At 37.5% G+C, this 19,527-nt stretch overlaps 3 protein-coding genes across 5 annotated transcripts in view; all 3 read left to right on the forward strand.

The window, feature by feature from the left end:
* Positions 1 to 341: 341 nt before the first annotated feature.
* Positions 342 to 5,583, forward strand: fbl (fibrillarin). The gene is made up of 9 exons (XM_084088493.1): positions 342 to 482; positions 1,362 to 1,502; positions 2,629 to 2,763; positions 2,868 to 2,962; positions 3,049 to 3,219; positions 3,961 to 4,093; positions 4,178 to 4,290; positions 4,379 to 4,524; positions 4,724 to 5,583. The coding sequence occupies exons 1-9, from the start codon at positions 473 to 475 to the stop codon at positions 4,746 to 4,748; spliced, it is 969 nt and encodes a 322-aa protein (XP_083944619.1). The 5' UTR covers positions 342 to 472; the 3' UTR covers positions 4,749 to 5,583.
* Positions 5,584 to 6,013: 430 nt separating this feature from the next.
* Positions 6,014 to 12,848, forward strand: alkbh8 (alkB homolog 8, tRNA methyltransferase). Of its 2 annotated transcripts, XM_084088660.1 has the most exons (11): positions 6,014 to 6,175; positions 6,687 to 6,921; positions 7,010 to 7,141; positions 7,328 to 7,423; positions 8,038 to 8,142; positions 8,220 to 8,290; positions 8,609 to 8,715; positions 8,967 to 9,118; positions 10,171 to 10,427; positions 10,749 to 10,898; positions 11,027 to 12,848. In XM_084088660.1, exons 1-11 carry the CDS (start codon positions 6,041 to 6,043, stop codon positions 11,606 to 11,608), a joined length of 2,022 nt encoding a protein of 673 aa, XP_083944786.1. In that variant the 5' UTR covers positions 6,014 to 6,040; the 3' UTR covers positions 11,609 to 12,848. The 2 variants fall into 2 exon arrangements, with proteins under 2 accessions (XP_083944786.1, XP_083944787.1); XM_084088661.1 differs by lacking the exon at positions 7,328 to 7,423 and having other exon boundaries at positions 6,025 to 6,175.
* A 1,561-nt stretch (positions 12,849 to 14,409) lies between these two features.
* The window catches only part of dyrk1b (dual-specificity tyrosine-(Y)-phosphorylation regulated kinase 1B), a 40,233-nt gene continuing 35,115 nt past the window's right edge, over positions 14,410 to 19,527 (forward strand). For both annotated transcript variants that reach the window (XM_084089660.1, XM_084089661.1), the window contains exon 1: positions 14,410 to 15,180. The gene's annotated coding sequence lies outside the window, so the exon portion shown is untranslated. The remainder of the gene's footprint in view (positions 15,181 to 19,527) is intronic.

Below are 19,527 nucleotides of genomic sequence, written 5' to 3' on the forward strand. Positions count from 1 at the left end.
GTAGTTATGACACTACATACATACACTGCATACATATGAAAAATTATAACATACATGTTCAAGCATTCGGAATTATAGCCACGTTAATAACGTTTGTAAGAAACCAAACCGTTTGTAAATCCGTCAATATTTCAGCGAGATATGAGGATTTGTGTGCATGCTGATCACTCACCTTAATGCACAGAGCACTGACATAAGATGGCCGAACGGTGATGCCGGAAGTGACTGCGCCATAAGACATCTAGCGTTTATATATGATATCTATGGTTTGCCCTATGAGTTTGCCTCTAGATGGCGGAACAACGAGCAAGAGCCACGTTTTTTTGCAAGTGCATTATGGGTAAGACGTTCGACGCACATGTTGCCACCACCTGATCAGAACTGAACGAGTCTGGAGGAAGAGCTGCGGGATTGTATCATCGGCAGCTATTTGTAGAATTAAAACCGGATTAGCTACATATAGTAAGATAAAATGAGACCAGGTAAGCTATTTCTAGTTTTTGATGCATTTATGTTTGTTTCCATGGTCGCGCTATAAAACATAAGTGTTTATGTGTTGGTTTTGCTCGTGAACATGCCGGCCAAATTAGCCACACGCTTAAAGTGTTTGCGCACGAATCGCCCTTTCTTTTTTCCTTTATTTATGAAATGTAATGACATTGTTGGTTATTTTATTAGTATACAGTTAAACATTTGATTGTGGTCTTATAAAAAGTGGTTTCAATGTAAACAATTATATTTATTGCAGTATACAACTTTGCGCGTACGAGCAAACGAGCCATGCTGCGCACGCGGTGCTGAAGCCCCACATGGCTCTTAACTATAGAAACTATTCTTTTGTTTTTAAGATTACTGGTCTAGTTTACTTAGTTGCGTTGTTTTTTATTATTAAATCAATATCGTACTCTTTATAGGTTTGATTTTGCCCCGACATTGTGCACAAGGCTTATTTTAATGGTGGAGTTTACACACTTTGTTGAGGAACTCTGTCAGACCATGTTGATAAACTAGTCAAAGCGAGTAGTTTTGGTTTAGTGGACAACCTGAAGCAGAATCAAATATTATACACAACCCAAAGTTACCAATGAATGAAATGTAACTTTGTATGTAGTTACTAGTGGTTGAGGATGTTTTTTTTAAAAAACCAGGGCCCAGTTGCAACCCTTGTTTATAATATAATTATCTTTAATATCTTTCTCAACTTTGTCATAAAGCATTTATAACTAAAGGTTTTCCTAATATAAAGATTTTATATTAAAGTTTTCTGAGTGACACATTGAATTACGCCGTCCCTTGTTTTGGCATCAACAAAGTTTTATTGTTATTGGTTCAATTAATTAACATTTGATTTCTCTTGACAGGATTCAGCCCGAGAGGAGGTGGAGGTAGAGGAGGCTTTGGCGGTGGGAGTAGAGGCGGCTTCGGAGGTAGAGGAGGTTTTGGAGGCCGAGGAGGAGGAGACAGGGGTGGAAGAGGAGGATTTCGAGGAGGTAGAGGTGGCGGTAAGCAAAATATGAAAATGATTTTTTTTCATATATATATATATATATATATATATATATATATATATATATATATATATATATATATATAATTCTGGTGTTGTTGGAAATGGAAATGTTAGGTGACGTTGACAAAAAATACTTTTGGTTAAAAAAAAAACAATTAAATTGAATTAAATATTTGGTATTTAATTAACTATATACAGTACTAGTCAAATGTTTGGAAGCGTACTATTTTTAATGTTTTTGCAAGAAGTCTCTTATGCTCATCAAGCCTGCGTTTATTTTAGTAAAAAATACAGGAAAAACATTAATATTGTGAAATTACAATTTAAATAATGGTTTTCTATTTGAATGTACTTTAAAATATAATTTATTTATGTGTGCAAAGCTGAATTTTCATCAGCAATTACTCCAGTCTTCAGTGTCACTTGATCCTTCAGAGATCATTTTAATATCCCGATTTATCAATGTTGGGAACAGTTGTGCTGCTTAATATTTTTTTATAAACTGGCTGTGGGACTACTTTCAGGATTCTTTCAGAGTTTATTTAAAATAGAAATCGATTCTAATATACACTTCCGTTCAAAATTTTAGGGCCAGAAATTTCTTTCTTTAATTTTTTTTGAAAGAAATCACTTTTATACAGCAAGGATGTGTTAAATTGGTCATAAAGTTGTAAAGATTTATATTGTTAGAAAAGATTTATATTTTGAATAAATGCTGTTCTTTTTTTTACTTTAAAAAAAAAAAAAAAAAAATCACAGGTTTAAAAAAATATTGAGCAGCACAACTGTTTCCAACATTAATAATCAACCAGCTTATTAGAATGATTGACACTGAAGACTGGAGTAATGGCTGATTAAAATTCAGCTTTGCCTCACATAAATAAATTATATTTTAAAGTATATTCAAATAGAAAACCATTATTTTAAATTGTAATATTTCAAAATATTACTTTTTTTCTGCATAAGAGACTTTCAAAAACTTTCCAAACTTACTATATATATATCACTGTTTCTGCACTTTTTGTAAACCCTTTGTCTTCTAGTTTAGTATGTCAGAAAAATGTGCGGTGTATTTTTCATGTTTGTTTTGATGCATTTCTATCTCTTGTTTGATAAAGGATTCAGGTCCCCTGGAGATGAAGGCGGCTTCCGTGGACGAGGGGGTTTCCGTGGCACACCTAGAGGCCGTGGAGGTGGACGAGGAGGGTTCAGAGGGGGCAAAAGGGTGACCGTAGAGCCCCATAGACATGAAGGTGGGTCATCAATGTCACGACTTTCTCAAATGCAGAAATCATCGGCTACATTTTGGAGTTGAAATTGCTGTTGCTAACATTGTTACATGCTAATGTTCTGACAGGGGTGTTTATCTGCCGTGGTAAGGAGGATGCCCTGGTCACAAAGAACATGGTGATTGGAGAGTCTGTGTACGGAGAGAAGAGAATAAATGTTGAGGTGAGCCTGTAGTAGCATGTCTCTGGTGTTCACTGGAGTAGTTCTAGATATTGTATTAATTGCATGTTATTTTTTTCTGATTTAAGGAAGGGGAAACTAAAATTGAGTACAGAGCATGGAATCCTTTCCGGTCAAAGCTGGCTGCAGCCATTTTAGGAGGTGTTGACCAGATCCACATCAAGCCGGGAGCAAAGGTCATGTACTTAGGAGCCGCATCGGGGACTACTGTATCCCACGTTTCTGACATTGTTGGACCGGTATGTGGAATTCATTTTTTATTTATTTATATAATATATAATATATTAATTTCCACATCTTCATACATCATCAGCAAATTAAACACTGAAACCTTTAAAGTTCAAGTGTGTGTTTTCTGCATAATTCTGTGTATTGTTATATTAGTTGCTATTATAAACTATTATAGTCGAATGTTTAGCTGGGATGTCATTTTAACAGGAAAAAAAACTTTAAATATTTTAGCTTAAACAATAGTAACACTTTACAGTGATTTAGTTTTGATTTTGTGATTGTATTTATATACATTAAAGTGTTAGTTCATATTTTGAATTAGTTTTTGTTTATTTTAGTTTTAATTTTAGTTAAAGTTTGTCATTTTAGTTTTTGATATTTTTCTAATGCTTTATTTTTATTTATACTTTAATACTTCATTTCAGTCGTAGTTTCAGTAATTATATAAATATTTTAGCATTGTTTCAATCGCAGAACATTATTTTAATAGTTTTACTTAATACTGATTAATAGTTCAAATTAATGTTATTTATTTATATGTAGTATGAATATAATGTTAATTTAAGTCATCTAAATGTTCAGATATTTCCAGCTCTGTAGTAGTGCGTGTGTGTGTGTGTGTGAATGAGTCAATGCATATTCAAGCAATTTTGCGTTGTTGGTTTGGCTTGCAGACATGACACTGTTAGACAGTGTTTCTGGAAGTCCTGTTTGACATTGTCTAAATTTTATTCATTTGCTCTTCACAGGAGGGGTTGGTGTACGCTGTCGAATTCTCTCACAGATCAGGCAGAGACTTGCTGAATGTGGCCAAAAAGAGAACCAACATTATTCCCATCATTGAAGATGCACGACACCCGCACAAGTACCGCATGCTTGTTGGTAAGTTCCTGTAATGTGAACATTTGAAGAGTAGGGAATGCTTATTGCAAGGTTGTTTATTAAAGCACTGCTGTTTTCTTTAAGGTATGGTAGACGTCATCTTTGCTGATGTTGCTCAGCCTGATCAAACAAGAATCGTCGCCCTCAATGCACACAATTTCCTGAAAAATGGAGGCCATTTTGTTATTTCCATCAAGGTAGTGTAATGCTGCTAATATGCTGACATTGATCATGTTTTTGCTGCTGTAAATCTTTAGTTGTTAACTTTTCCTTTCTTTTCATCAGGCTAACTGCATTGATTCAACAGCCGCTCCAGAGGCAGTGTTTGCGTCAGAGGTTAAGAAGATGAGCTCTGAGAACATGAAACCTCAGGAGCAGCTGACACTGGAGCCGTATGAGAGAGATCATGCAGTTGTTGTGGGAATTTACAGGTGAGTCTTGATGCATAAACCTAAAAGAACCATATAGGAACTTTCAGACAAAAAAAAAAATTTTTTTTGCACAATATTGTGCCTCCTGGTTTGAGCAGCTTCTTTAGGCCTGAATAGCAATTGTGTAACTTAAAGTTGTGGTCTGAAATGTTTTTTGTATAGCTCAGTTTTGCTCATTTTTATTGTTATTTTTTTGCAGACCACCACCCAAGCAGAAGAAATGAGGTCTTGAAATATGTCATCACTATTCACATCCTCCTTTGCTCCTGAAATAACTGCTTCGGCCACTAGATGGACCTAAAGTTTGCAGATGACAAAAGACTGATATATCTGAACCATTTTCCTGTTTCCGCTTGGATGGGAGTGTATCCCGCTGTACCCGAATGGCACAGGCAACATATTGTTTATGGAGAGTATCTCTGCTCCCGTTTTTCCTTTGTATGATCATCCTCTGTCATATAATATACTGTACTGAGAGATGAAGTTTGTGCTTTGCTTGTAAGAATTATTGGAAGCTAAATGTGTTAACTAAATCAAGAGTTTTCCAAAGCATACATTTGTTTTTGTTTCTTTGAATATTTTTTAGTAAAAAAAAATTTAACAATCGAATGCCATGGCTGTTATTTGTGGAACGTTTACAGAAAACACCATTGTTTCTAGTTCCATCTCCTATTTTCTGCATTATGCTTGTAACCTCACAAATCTCTGAAACAGTTCAAAACTTCCTCTTGTTTTGCTGCCATAGAAGGGCTAGATATGGGTTTATACCAATTTTAAGATAAATTTGTATAACTAATATTAAAGGTTATTGTAAACCAGCCTTAGCTGGTTTAGGTTAGTCGATCTGGTTTTCTCCTATCTGACAAGTGCCCTAGACTTCTCTGAAACCATCATATTAGTATATCAAACTTATTTTCCTGCAAGGTACTGTGTGAGCATGTCTAGTTAGTTGTGATTTAAAGAAATTGTTAGGAATCTGAATTAAATGTCCAGATGTTTCCTTGTCCAGAAGTTTTGTGAACATAGACAGTGTAAATAAATTTTCAACGAAATCAATAACTTTTAAGTTACCAGTTTGTTCAGTTCATTGCTCAAAAATTAAGTTTAAAAATGATATAAGAGGTTGATGTCAAGAGCACATACATTGACCGTTTATGTCCAAATCCAAAATCGAGCTATTACAGTCTATGGTCAAATGCTTTAGATAATTGTCCACGCCCTGATAAAGCTACATTTAGATAAATAAAAAAACCTGTGAAGACGGCCTTATTTATATTTATTTGGTTCGATGCGGCTTTCTATTCGCTCAGCAATTGGAAATGAAACGTCTCTATCTTTCAACGTAAAAACAGATTAATTTTCACGTTTACTTTGTGTTCATAATGTCACTGCCGAAGAATGGAAACGATAAAACTAAAATCAAAATCCAATAAATCATATAAAAGACCGGAACACACGCCTCTAGGAACCAACGGTGTAGTTCGTGTGAACGGGGGAACAAATATGCGGTAGCACAATGGAGAGCAGCATGGACAGCTTAAAAAGTGTCAGAAGATCTAAAGAGGAGAAAAAACTGCTTCGAAGGCAAATTAAAACCAGTCACACATTACTGAAACACGAGGGTATAAACACAGTGTCACATCCCACAAAGGTACCTACGAAGTTTCTTTTGCCGAATTGTCAGAAAGATATCGGTTCAGACAGTCAGGAGTTTAAATGTACTGCTGCTAGATTCCTGTCATTATGTATGTAATGTTTCTGAATACTAATTTTATAGTGTAGACATATATAAGCTGTTTGTTACTACTTCTTTTAAACGAATGCAGTAAAATTATGATATGAATGAGATATAAATGAATTGTGGCTCTCCAGTCAAGTCACCAACAATGATAGTGAACCACATTGAATAAAGGTCTTAGTTACTTGTCTTTGCATGTAACATGGACACAAATAAGCTGCCAAATAACTTAAGCTTAACTTAAGAGGTCATAGTAAATTAAGCGTCAATAATTTACCATTTTATGTTCACATTAACAGTGATCTTGATGAAGCCTCTCAAATGGTGAAATATGCATTGCTTTGCATAAATTACCCACAAAATCAGTCAATAATATGTTCACGAATAAAGTTCTCAATAATGTTTATGAATGTCTGTTTTGTAGCATCTGGTGGTGTCTAATGGAGGTCTGGGGAATGGAGTGAGCAGAGAGTCGCTGCTGGAGGTTCTTAAAGAGGGAGGAACTGTTGAGTCGCTCCTCACCCCTCCAGCGAAACCTTATGCATTTGTAACATATTCATCAATTGAAGCATGCCAGAATGCATATACACATCTCAATGGACGAGCACTGCAGTGTCAGGAGCAAAGTGTGACACTTTATTTAAGCTATGTCGAGAAAGGTGCGTTACACAGGTCATATCATCATTTTCAGTGAGCTTTGAAATTGAACAGTGTTTCTAATGCGTCTCATCTTTGATTGTTTGTCAGTGGACGGTGACCGGAGTGTATCCTGTGCTTTACCTCCTGGTCTGTTGGTGTTGGAGGATTTTGTGTCTCCAGAGGAGGAGCTGCAACTGCTGCATGCTGTTGATTGGACACCGCATACTGATGATGTCACGGGTGAGAGATACTTGGGGTGCTTCTCAATACTCAAATTGATGCTTCCTCGTTTCTTCGCTCCTTAATCTTTGTCATATATTTATCTATAGCAGAGTTATTCCCTTAGATAATAGTTTAGTGAAGGCAAACCTGTTAGTATTAACATGTTAGTAATAATAGCATGTTCACTTTATTTTCATATATCAGTGCAGAAAGCTTTGAAACACAGAAGAGTGAAGCATTATGGGTATGAATTTCGGTACGATAATAATAACGTGGACAAAGACAAGCCTTTACCAGGTGGTAAGTATAAAAAATCCACATTTTGATGATAATAAAGTAGTTGCAGATATAATTAACAAATTTGGGATTGATAAGATTTTTGCAATTATATTTTAAAGAAGTGTCTTATGTTCACTAGTGTTTACAGTGTCTTTATTGATTTGATCAAAAATACAGTAAAAACTGTCATTTGTGAAATAGAATTACACTGTAAAAGGACTGTTTTCTATTGTAATATATTTTAAAATGAGATTTAGTCCTGTGATGGCAAAGCTGAATTTTCAGCATCATTACTCCAATCCTCAGTGTCACATGATCCTTCAGAACTTATTCTAATTTGCTGGTCAAGAAATATTACTTATTATTATCAAGGTTTAAAGCAGTTGTGCTGCTTAATTTATTTGTGAAAACTGTGATCCATTTTTTGAGGATTCTTTAATTCTAAACTAAGTTCAAAAGAAAATCATTTGAGATAGAAATCTTTTGCAACATTATAATTGTCTTTATTGTCTTTTGATCAATTGAATGCGTCCTCGCCGAATAAAAGTATTAATATTCTCCAAGTTTTGAGTGGTAGTATGTATATATTTACATATCTAGATAATCTAAAATTGAATAGACACTTGTCATTTCAGGCCTGCCGGCGGAATGTGATGCTTTACTACAAAGATGTTTGGCTGATGGCCACATAAGTGTCCTCCCAGACCAGCTCACTGTAAACCAATACCAAAGTGGACAAGGTAGTACATTCATGTATTGACGCATTGAGGTGAGATTTATGCCTGTTTATAGAAGTAAATGTTATTGTCTGTTACAGGAATTCCTCCTCATGTGGACACTCACTCTGCATTTGAAGACACCATTCTTTCCTTGAGTCTTGGTGCAAAGGTATGAATAAATGAAGCAATAAAATGTCAGTTATTATGGATTATTACTTTTTACTTTTTAATTGTTTTCTTTTATTTGTTAACAACACTTTTTTCATGCATCAGTATTATGGTGTGATAAAGTGTGGGATTGTGTTCTGTTACACCAGACCTGTTTGTAGCCTTATTGATTGGTTATGGTACAGCAACTTTATTGATTATCTGATTTTCCTTTGTCAAAACAAAGATGGAGATGGAAAATGAACCTCATGATTTTCCTACATGGATGGATATCTGTGTTTAACATCTATCCTCTGTCTTTCCTCCGATTTTCCTATAGACAGTAATGGACTTTAAACATCCTGACGGACGTTCTGTCGCTGTGGTGCTGCCGGAGCGAAGTCTGCTAGTGATGAAAGGAGAGAGCCGTTATCTGTGGACTCACGGGTGAGAAACTGGATTTTTATTTTTATTTTTTATCAACCCTCTGTATACACTAAATGCCCAAAAATATGCAAACGACCAAACACTACAGCCATATGTTCTTTGATTTTTGTATGCTCTTGTATTTTATTATTATAATATTATTATTTAATTAATGATTATTATTTTTTATTTACAAAATATATAACATAATATACTTATAAATTCTTTGTTCTAGGGAGAGATGAACATGTTTTGTGTTTGTTTCATGTCAGCATTACACCTCGGAAGTTTGATGTGGTACCAGTGTTGGAGGCTGGAGGGTCAGGGGTCATGACCTCTGACTTGAGTAATCTGACCCTGAGCCGCCGTGGTACCAGGATATCACTGACGTTCCGAAAAATCCGCCATACACCCTGCAACTGTGGTGAGCGTGTGAAGTATTTACTTATGCAAGATAAATTCTTATCTAAATACAATACAGTTCAAAAGTTTGGGGAAAAATATTTTTTTTAATAATTTTTTTAAGAAATTACTTAATAAAATACTTACAGCAAGGTTACAAAAAAATTTACATTTGATTTTTACTTTTTTTTAAAACTTTTTTCTGAATGTTATGACTCTTGGGGACATTTATGGCACTTGCTATGTGAACACAAAAAAAAAATTGTGGATATGATTCGAAAAGATTAAATGGTCCTAAAAAATAGTCACACTTGTACTCCTTGTGGTCAAAAATGACTGCCATTGAAATTAATAGGATATAATTATTTAAAAAAAGAAAAGAAAATGCAGATAATTTTTTGGATATAATCTACAAATCAGCCATGATGCAGAAAAAAGCACACAGCAATCAATTATTAATTGAAAAATATATTTTTTTAAATTCAAAAAATGGTATGGATTTATTTTTTGGATTGGATTGTTAAAATTGTGGAAACAAATGGGTCATAATTATTGCATACATATTACTTAGTACAATAAAATACCCTCAAAATACAAAATATTAATCAAATAAAAAAACAATTGAACAAAAATATATTACATTGATGTTCCTGGAAAATAAAGTTGTATTTGAAGTGTTCGGCCACTTTTGACTGGGAGGAGTACGGTGTGACCCCTAAATGAGAAGCACCAGAGGGTTAAATCGATCGAAAGTGACAGTGAAGACATTTATAATGTGACAAAAGATTTTTTATTCAAATAAATGCTGTTCTTTTAAAGAACCCTGAAAAATTAGACTGATTTCTGAAGGATCATGTGACGTAATAATATTTCACAATATTCCTGTTTTCACTGTATTTTGATCAAATAAATGCAGCCTTGATGAGCATAAGAGACGTCTTTCAAAAAGAATCATATACTGGCCCCAATTTTTTTCAATAGTGAATATACATCAAAATCATATGAATGTCTCTTTGCATTTGTATATTTTTGTAGATGTAAAAATGACAAGAATCTGTTTATTTCTTGTTGTAGCCTATCCATCTGCCTGCGATAGCCAGCGGCTGCCCTCTCCACCCACTGTGCCTGTTGCTGAAGGCGATGCCTGTCGTTTGGAGTCACAGTATGTCCATCAGGTCTATGAAGAGATTTCCTCCCACTTCAGCAGCACACGGCACTCACCGTGGCCTCAGGTGCGAGATTTCCTACTGTCCCTGCCACCTGGTAGTGTTCTGGCAGACATCGGATGTGGCAACGGCAAATACCTGGGGATCAACCCTGAAGTGATGTCGGTAAGTAATACAACACAGCAGACTTTACCGGGAAGTGACATAAACTTCTCATGGTCAGACATCTCATGGTTATCACTTACAATCAAAGGTGTAAAGTACAGGTTCAGAAAGTAAAAGTCCTCCTCAGTATTTTGTTCCGATCACCTGGATTTGCTAATTAGCACAGTTTTTCAGCCTTTTCATGGGTGGAATAAACATATGGCAGGACTTTCTGACCCCTGGACTTTACACCTCTGCTTACAATTAAGATAATTTCTATCACTATAACCCCTTAAAAAATGGAAAACTGTGATGGAGCCTCTATCGTCTGTCCATCTGTAGGTGGGCTGCGACCGCAGTGCTAATCTGGTGCAGATATGCATTGAACGAGGTCATGAGGGATTCGTGTCAGATGCGCTGTCTGTCCCCCTGCGCAGTGGCAGCTGTGATGCCTGCATCTCCATTGCAGTCATTCATCATTTCTCCACACAGGTGAGCAACCTCGCTAATTCAGGGGGAAAACACTTTAACGGATCATTTTATATTTTTTGTACAATTATTTAAAAAAAAAAATTTGTTTAAGTGAGACATGATGCTGGACAAACTGCTTGTGTTCTTAGGAGAGAAGACAGGCCGCTGTCAGAGAGCTGATCCGGTTATTAAAGGTGGGAGGAAGAGCTCTGATCTACGTTTGGGCTATGGAGCAGGAATACAACAACCAGAAATCAAAATATCTGAAAGAAAGAACAACTGGAACTAGCATGGAGAATGGCAAGGAGCTTAAAACTGAAGAAAATAAGTCCAACCAACCGGAGGAGCATGATAGGAAAAAGAGTTCAGACATGAAACGCACAGAGGACGGTTTTGGGAATGTGACACAACCCAGAATCCATGTCCACACTAACCGCACAGCTTTCCTTTCCCAAGATCTCCTGGTGCCGTGGCACTTAAAAGGGAATGCGGACAAGAACAAGGGAGCAACGAGTAGTAGCACTGATGTCCCCGTGGACAACACAAGCCAGAGGCCCGTATTTCACCGCTATTATCATGTCTTCCAGCAGGGAGAGCTGGAGGAGATGTGTTTTGGTGTGGCAGGTGTTAAAGTGCTTAGGAGCTACCATGATCAGGGTAACTGGTGTGCGGAACTGGAGAAGACGCATTATACCTCGTCAAAGCATGATATTGCACAGGAAAAAGTCTAGTTCATTGAATAAATTAAAAAAAATACAACTGAAGAATAGTGATTGAATGTTGAGTGTTTTTGTAAAGCAGCACAAAATGTTGCTTTATATGCTTTCTTGTACAAAACCTACCTAAAAGTGATGATACACGGGCAAGTTTTTGAGCAATGTTGCCATCAACAGGCAACCAGGTGAGACACGGCACACGACCGATCTAAAGTATTCAGATAGACATTTGTTGCCCATTCTCAATGTGAAAGTGCCCAAGCAACATCAATCTGCAACATTGTTCAAAAAAGTTCCCTCGTGTATCATCACCTTCAGTTTATTACACTTTGGCAATGGATTAGACAACTCTGTTAACCATGTTAGTGTCAACCTGATCTGGACTGGTTTATGCATTAACAAATTCTACAGTAATACAATATAAGCACCATAACAAAGTATGAAGATACATTAATATGGCATCCTGTGCGTGTTATTATTGTCCAGTCTTAAAATGCTACATTAGTTTTCTACAATATGTATACAGGGCTTCTCATCTCTGTCACTACACTACTGTTCAAAAGTTTGGGTTGGGTAAGATTTTTTATGTTTTTAAAAGACGTCACTTAGGCTGCTTTTATTTGACCAAAAATACAGTAAAACTAATATTGTAAAATATTACTTTTTTGTATTTTCAGCATCATTACTTCAGTCTTCAATGTCACATGATTCCCCAGAAATCATTCTAATATGCTGATTTGGTCCAGAAGAAGAAGAAGAAGAAAAAAAAACGTATCAATATTGAAAAGAGTTACAGTTAAAATAAATTGTGATTGAAACCGTGATCATTTTTTTGATGAAGAGAAAGCTCAAAAGAACAGCATTTATTTATATATATATAATTCTTTGTAACATTATAAATATGTTTACTATAACTTTTGAACAATCCTTGCTTAATAAAATTATTAGTTTCTTTCACAAACGTTTACTGTGCACAAACTTTTGAACAGTAGTGTATACTTGTCCCCTCTCTCATCTACTACGCGATATCATAGTTTGACATGTCTGTCATTGGAAAGTTCCACGTGGTGTCATGAATAATTAAGAGAAGTGTCTTCTCATTGGATAAAAAACTCAGTCTCATTAATAATTATGAGACACCGATGAGTCATCAAAGTACTATAGTGCTCTACAATGAAGATTTTAAACCCGGAAGACGAAAATAGCGTATAAAAACTAAAATGTAACCATTTTCCCCCTACTATTAAATCTAACAGATGCTAACATTGTCTTCAATGGTGTTCAACACACACACACCTCTGTTAAATTCTCAGAAATTTTGGTTTAGGGTTTCATGACCCTCTAAGAAGTTTGAATCTAGTTTTCAATTAACTGACTGCACTGTTTTTGTAGACCACTAGATGGCGTCGGATCGGAATGTAATGCAGAGGTAAAGGTAGCGCTATGAACTTTCACCTTGAATTTGATGACGAACTTCCTGCATGTTTAAATTTTCGTAACCTAGGTTGACCTGGCGGCCCATTTAATTTATATCCAATTTAAATGTATACCTTTGCGTTTTGTCATAAACTACGGCAGGTCTCACACATGAAGAAACAGCAGAGAGAGAGGGGGACATAAGGGTCATTTTTCACGTTCAGTCTGAACGTTCCCACAAAAATTCCCACGTGTGAATATTAGAGCTCTACAGTGTGATTAAAAGGTTATGAACAATAGACACCTATAAATATGTTTGGGGTGAATGTCTTGCGTGGGGGGAGTTGGTCATTGTGACCTTGTCTTTTTGTCCCATTGGCACATTCAGTCCGTTTTAAATGTTAACCCTCGGCCTGGAACAATGAGGAATTCATGTAATGGTGATAAAGGAGGATGTATAAAAAGACCGGTTAACTTAATCAGTTTCACATCCACTTCACGACCTCCTCTATCATAATATAATGCTTTCCTGAAGGAGCACCCCACTATTCTGATGATGCGACTCTTTGAAACAGATATAAAACATAAATGACTTAATATATAGGCACACACACTAACACGTGTGTGTGTGTGTGTGTGAGTGAGAGAGAGATGTTTTCTGTTTAGTGTCAATAATCGGTTAATGTGACTTGAATAATACAACGTATTACGTTTTTTGAAACATGACAAAAGTGGTGGTGTAATATGCTTTTGCGCTTTTTAAAGCTCATGAAGACGATAACGAATTTTGCATCAAGTTATTCGTCTGTAAAGTCAAAAATACTGTGACAAAGGGATGCGCATTTTGCAAAAAATAACAGGTTCGTTGTTGTTAGCTGGTTTAAGCTGGTAGTTTGAGGGAAACATGCGAACTGGACAGAGTGTTACCAGCAAACCATCTTAAGCTAGTTTAAACTGTTTTTAAAGTTACGTTAACTTATACAGTATAACCTACGAAAATATATACGTGGAAACTTCCCAAATAACGTTAATTCATCACATCATTGTCTTGTCCCACAACGGTTGTACTGATATATAAATATTGAGCTAAATTAAGATAAAAAAGTTTTCTTAGCCATAGCCATTTATGGTCGCAGATTAGCTCTGTAAGTAAGCTGCTTCACATCTCCACTGCCTCGGCATTGTTCATTTGCCTTGGCACCAATCAACCTATCAATTTCTAATAGCTTGAAACGGGCCAAAAAGGCACTCCAGTGCGCGTTTTCTAAATTATTGTTCCCGTAAAAGCATCGTCTTTCTCCCCTACATAGGCAAATGCCGAGGCAAATCACGCTAACAGCCGCTGGGTGCAGCCCGTTGTCGGGTTTGTTTAGGCGGCCATTTTGTGAACACTGCACACACACTGAAGCGAGCGCGCTTTGTAGCGGGGACGCGCTTTACCGTGCAGACCCTCTCTAAGCGACAAGCAGCCGCGGAGCCGATCCGAGATTAACGGGCAGTGAGGGGGGGTCCCTGGCGAATGCACATCGCTAATTGTAGCGGTGCGACGAAGAAACCCCGGTTTTTAGTTCATTCGTTTTTCTTTCTTTTTCCATTTTCATTTAATCACTCTTCTTCTCACCCCTCCACCCCCTCGCTGCTGCTGCTGCTGCTGCTGCAACACCACCGTGAGCGACCCGCTACTATACTGCCGCTGCTGGGCGATGTGATCGCGGTTAGCCTGAGCGCTAGCCGCCGAGACTCACACACCACCACCGTTACTGCCGCGATTTTTTTCTTAACGAGCAGACGGGACACACCACCACGTCAAGGCGGAATATTGCGGCGGTTGTCACGGTTGCATGTCCTGCTGCTCATCGAACTGGCGGTTGGCCGCGCCGGGGGTTTGAAGACGCTCCTGTCGCGCTCATCTGTGCTTTTGGGGGACTGTGAAAAGAAAGACAAATGTGCTGAAGAGGGCTTGTAGAGCAACGACAAGACGATAGCCTGCGCGTTTCGTCTTTTTTCGGGAGACGATCGCAGCAAGCCGTCCGAAGGGGTGGCGGTTCGGGGGGAGGGGGGTCGTTTTGCCGGTTTTTTCGGTCCGCCCCGGTACCTGTGTGGCGGAGGTTCGGACGGTAGAGGGGGAATACTGGTAATGGCTGCTTCAGGAAGCTGGACACGAAGCTGAGGTAAGACTACAGTTGGTTTCTTTACATGCATACACACTAGTATCGTCTTTTTAGGGCTCAGCCTGTTTCCTCCTTATTCCTCGCAAGACACCATGTTCCCGAAGATGCCTGATGCACAGGCCGAGGCTTTGGGCAGGGGAATGGGGAGGGAGTGGGGACATATTCGGCTTGCTACTTCATGTAAACTGGGTCAGATGCAAAAGACCACGGGCAGGTATTTAAACGTTATCCTCCTGTGCCATCCAGAGAGCAGCGGCTCAACTCATGGCAGCCAGGTTGCTTGTCAGTGGATGTGATTTGCAATGATTAAAACCATGCAATATATCTTTCCTGATCTGGTTTGAACCATTTCGAGTATTAAACCGCTTATTCTGTGATATATATCTACAAAATAAGCATCAGTCAAATCCATTGCATGAACCGCGTTTGCAGCCATGCACCCATGAACATGTTCGATTATGAGACCTTCAATGCATCTCTTGGTTATCGTTTTTCATTACTCAGATTGATGAGTCAGGTTAGCCCATCACGTTTGTTTAGACACCCAGTCGTCATTTAATGGTTGTTTAAAAAAGAAAAAAATCCAAGAGCATCAGTTCGGCCACAATTACATTAATGCAAAACTGCGGTGTTGCATGGGATGCAAATCTTGTGCACAGAATGCTTGAATGCTATCGACATTTGACAGATAATCTTGTTGGTTTTCAACGCCTTGGTTAATATATTCACCGTTTCACACAACATACGACCGTCCATAGGTCATATTTTGCGAATAAAACCGCGACTTTATTCCAAGGATCTCTGTATTGTAGGGTGACGTTACAATTTTCTTCATAATGTTCATACGTTCACAAGCATGTTGCTTGGAGGGAGATTTATGGCCGAATCTTATTTCCATCCACCTCTAGAATACATTTGGATGTGGCACATATACCCAAGTCTGTAGCCCAGTGTGTGGATAAATCTGGATATGCCTACACCCTTCATCTCCATAGCGTTTTCTGCAAGGTTTCTGCTGTGGTGCTGAAGTAGCAATGCCGGTTCAAAATGGACACACTTCTGCTTCTGCTCTTCTTTTGCATGTTGCCATCTCGATCAGCCTTCTTACTGCATCATTATACGTGTCAACTTTAACAATGGTTTTAAACGTCCATATTGTCACTTTGTTAGTTAGAATTCATGTTTTGCTAATGGATCATGTAGATTTTTCCAAGAAAAAAAATGGGTGGAATCATTTGGATTTTAGGTGAATCTTGGATTTAGGCTATACTTGTAACTAATTTGTACTATCACCTTTCTGTCTTGGAGGTTTTTGTAATAAAAAAAGATACATAATAGGAGATTGTCTTTTGAGACATCTTTTTGGATGTCCCTAGTGTATCTTTTATCTCTTTTCACCAAATCATCTAAACTGTTTTCATGCATTTTTGTGCTCTTTTTCCAAACATCTGGCTTGAGCATTTATTAATCTACCCTTAGTTTCTATTTATTTTTATGTGTGACCAGCTCTGTTTTTGGATTTCTTTTGGTGTCTGTGGCAGAGTGACACAGGGATGTGAATAGACTAACTTCATTGTACAAAATCTTGCAATGACTGTAAACGTACTGTGGAATTACTTTAAAGGGGTCTTTCTTTGCTAGGAAAATAAATGAAAATGAATCTCTTCATTTAAATAGATGGGCAATGCTTTTATGCGTTTCATTAGGCATTTTGTAAAATGGCTTGTTCTCTATAGCTTTTTAACTTTAGAAGTTTAACAATGACAAGACATCAAGCATGCAAGGCGAGTTTTACCATGTTGTCTCAAATGGACATTATTGTGTAATGTTTAACAGAAACAACTTTCAGGTGTATATTCTATGAAGTTGCTTTGCGGGAAGTTCCTATTGGTTGGTTGACAGGCTTGTAGTTGCTGTTAATGTCACATCTCTCATTTCTTGTAGCTGACATAAACTAAACTGGGATGGACACAAGCTTGTTAGTCTTTTCAGAGACCACCTGAGGCAGTATTCCCTATTCATCTTGCAACATACTTGTAAATTTGATAGCGCTGGGAGGAGAGGACACACACACACACACTTACAAGTGCAAAGTTTATATACCGTCTCCCTGTTTATGTGTCTCTGACTTCTTTGATGATCAGCATAAGCTACATTTAGGCTCTTCCAAACATTGCAAAGCGCTCTTCTTGCTGTGTAAAAATTCATGATAAATGCTAGAGTAGGAAAGAGCTGTTTTAGCCAACCTCCCATTCTGTCCGTCTGTCCCTGTGTGACTTTGCCCTTTCTCTATCAGGACAAATCCCTTCACTCATCAGATGGCATATAGCCTAACACATCGATTTGGATGTGGCTCTTAACAAGCTTTTCCTCTAAAGCATGGCTTTCATGCGGGGTCAACATGTGGCTGTGTGGAGGATAACAGTATGAAGTATGTTCTCCATTGAGATTGTCCAGGCTATTAAAGTGTATCGTAATTTATCTTGAAATTTTAAACTACAAACTTGTCCTATTGCTCATCTAAACTGCCAGATGAGAAAGCGACCACCTGAGTCAAGTTTTTGTATTGCCTTGAATCCAAGACCAGAAGTAAGATCCACATCAACATAATTCATTTACATATCAAATTGAGGAATTACAAGGAAATTGCATCGGGAAATGGAGCAGCGTTTACAGCCATCGTCCTAAACGTTAATTGCTTTGTCTTGTAAGGGATCGTAGTTGAAGCCATTAACCACCATTTCGGCAAACTCATTCAACCTTGGTCACTTTGGTGCCCTGCCCATTTGGTAGTAAATGACATTGAGGTGTGTTCATCATTGAACTTACAAATAAAAATTACATTAATGTAAACCAGTCCAACATAGGCTGCAAAACTAGAGTTTTTTTTTACTTATAATTGGCTAGTTTCTTTTTAATGTAATTCATGAGATGTCAATGAGCTTAAGTTGAATGGGTCTCTCATGGTGTCATTTGCTAACCACATGAGTGATGGATTGATTTTTTTTTAATTGATCACAGTCACATTGCAGGAAGTTAATTCAGGTCTTGTGACCCTGTATTACAGCTAAAGTAAACTTTGCCGCCAAAAAAAGGGGCACAAAAGAGAAGACTTCTGGTCAAGAGCATCTTAGCTGGCTTCATGGCTTGCTCCCAGCTTCCTTCCATAAGCTTGTTACTTCCTGTCCCTTTTTAATGGAGTTTTCTTCCTGCTTCCAGTGGCTCATAAATTGGTAATGAAAAGCACACAGTGGCTTTGTAGATGTTGAACTGGCTTGGTGGATACCTAGGGTATGAGAGAGACTGTAGCTGTAATTTAGTCAGGTGTTGGTGACTTTTGATGGAGATGAAAGTTGGGCTCTTAGAGAATTTTCTTACAGAAATCACATAGGGCATCTCTTATATCCAGACCAACTTGTAATCTCTTTTGCAACAGTATGGATGACACTTTTTCTCAGTCTGTCTTCGGTATATGGTGCAAGTTGTGATGTGGACACTTTCCTGTAGGGGAAAAATTCAGTGTTTTATGTCCTTTACTGTGTCTCAACTCCTTCTTGACCACTGCATGCACATATCAGAGTAGCCTGCCTTGCTGAGGTGTACACCTTAGCAGCAGTAATGTATGTGAGTGAGTCATTCTGGTCTAGTCCCCACCTCTACATGATGCAGTCTTGGTCAGTGTTTGAAGTGAATAAGCCCAGAAACCCTGTAAGTTTCAGCAATGCTCTTCATTGACCAGGTGCAATATGGTTTCCAAATCTAGAAATTCAAGGTGTTGTAGAGTTAAGCCAGTCATTATAGAACATAATTACTAGAGCTTCCTAAAGCACAAACCCTTAACCCCCAGTGTTCTAACTTAAGGTTTTTATACTGACATTGATGTTCTTGAGCCTTAGCATGTCATGGGCCTTATTCACATGCAGAGGCAACACGGTTTTTATTTCTATATTGAAGAAAATCTATCTGAATATAATCCATTTTTAAACAGATTTTCTGATTCACCTTCGTAAATTAATCTATTTTGTTTGGAAGGTACGACAACCAATGTGTATGTGCTAGGAAAAGCAACTGCAGTCTGAACAGAATTTTTTTTATCTGGCCATATGTATCATGGGAACTGTCGTAAAAATAATAATTATAATAATAAAATAAAAATAAAATATAGACCTATATATTGCCTTTCCGACGCACTGAATGTAGAACTGAATAGAACAAAAATCACATAAAAATCTGGCCAAATATAAAATGCAATTTGAGTTGTCGGTTTAAGAAAAATGAAATCAGATTTGACCGGCAGTGTGTGAACTTTTTGCTCGGGCCTGCAAGCCATATGTATGCATAGATGGC

The sequence above is a fragment of the Abramis brama genome (assembly GCF_963993115.1).
Source record: "Abramis brama genome assembly, chromosome: 17".
Lineage (NCBI taxonomy): Eukaryota > Metazoa > Chordata > Actinopteri > Cypriniformes > Leuciscidae > Abramis > Abramis brama.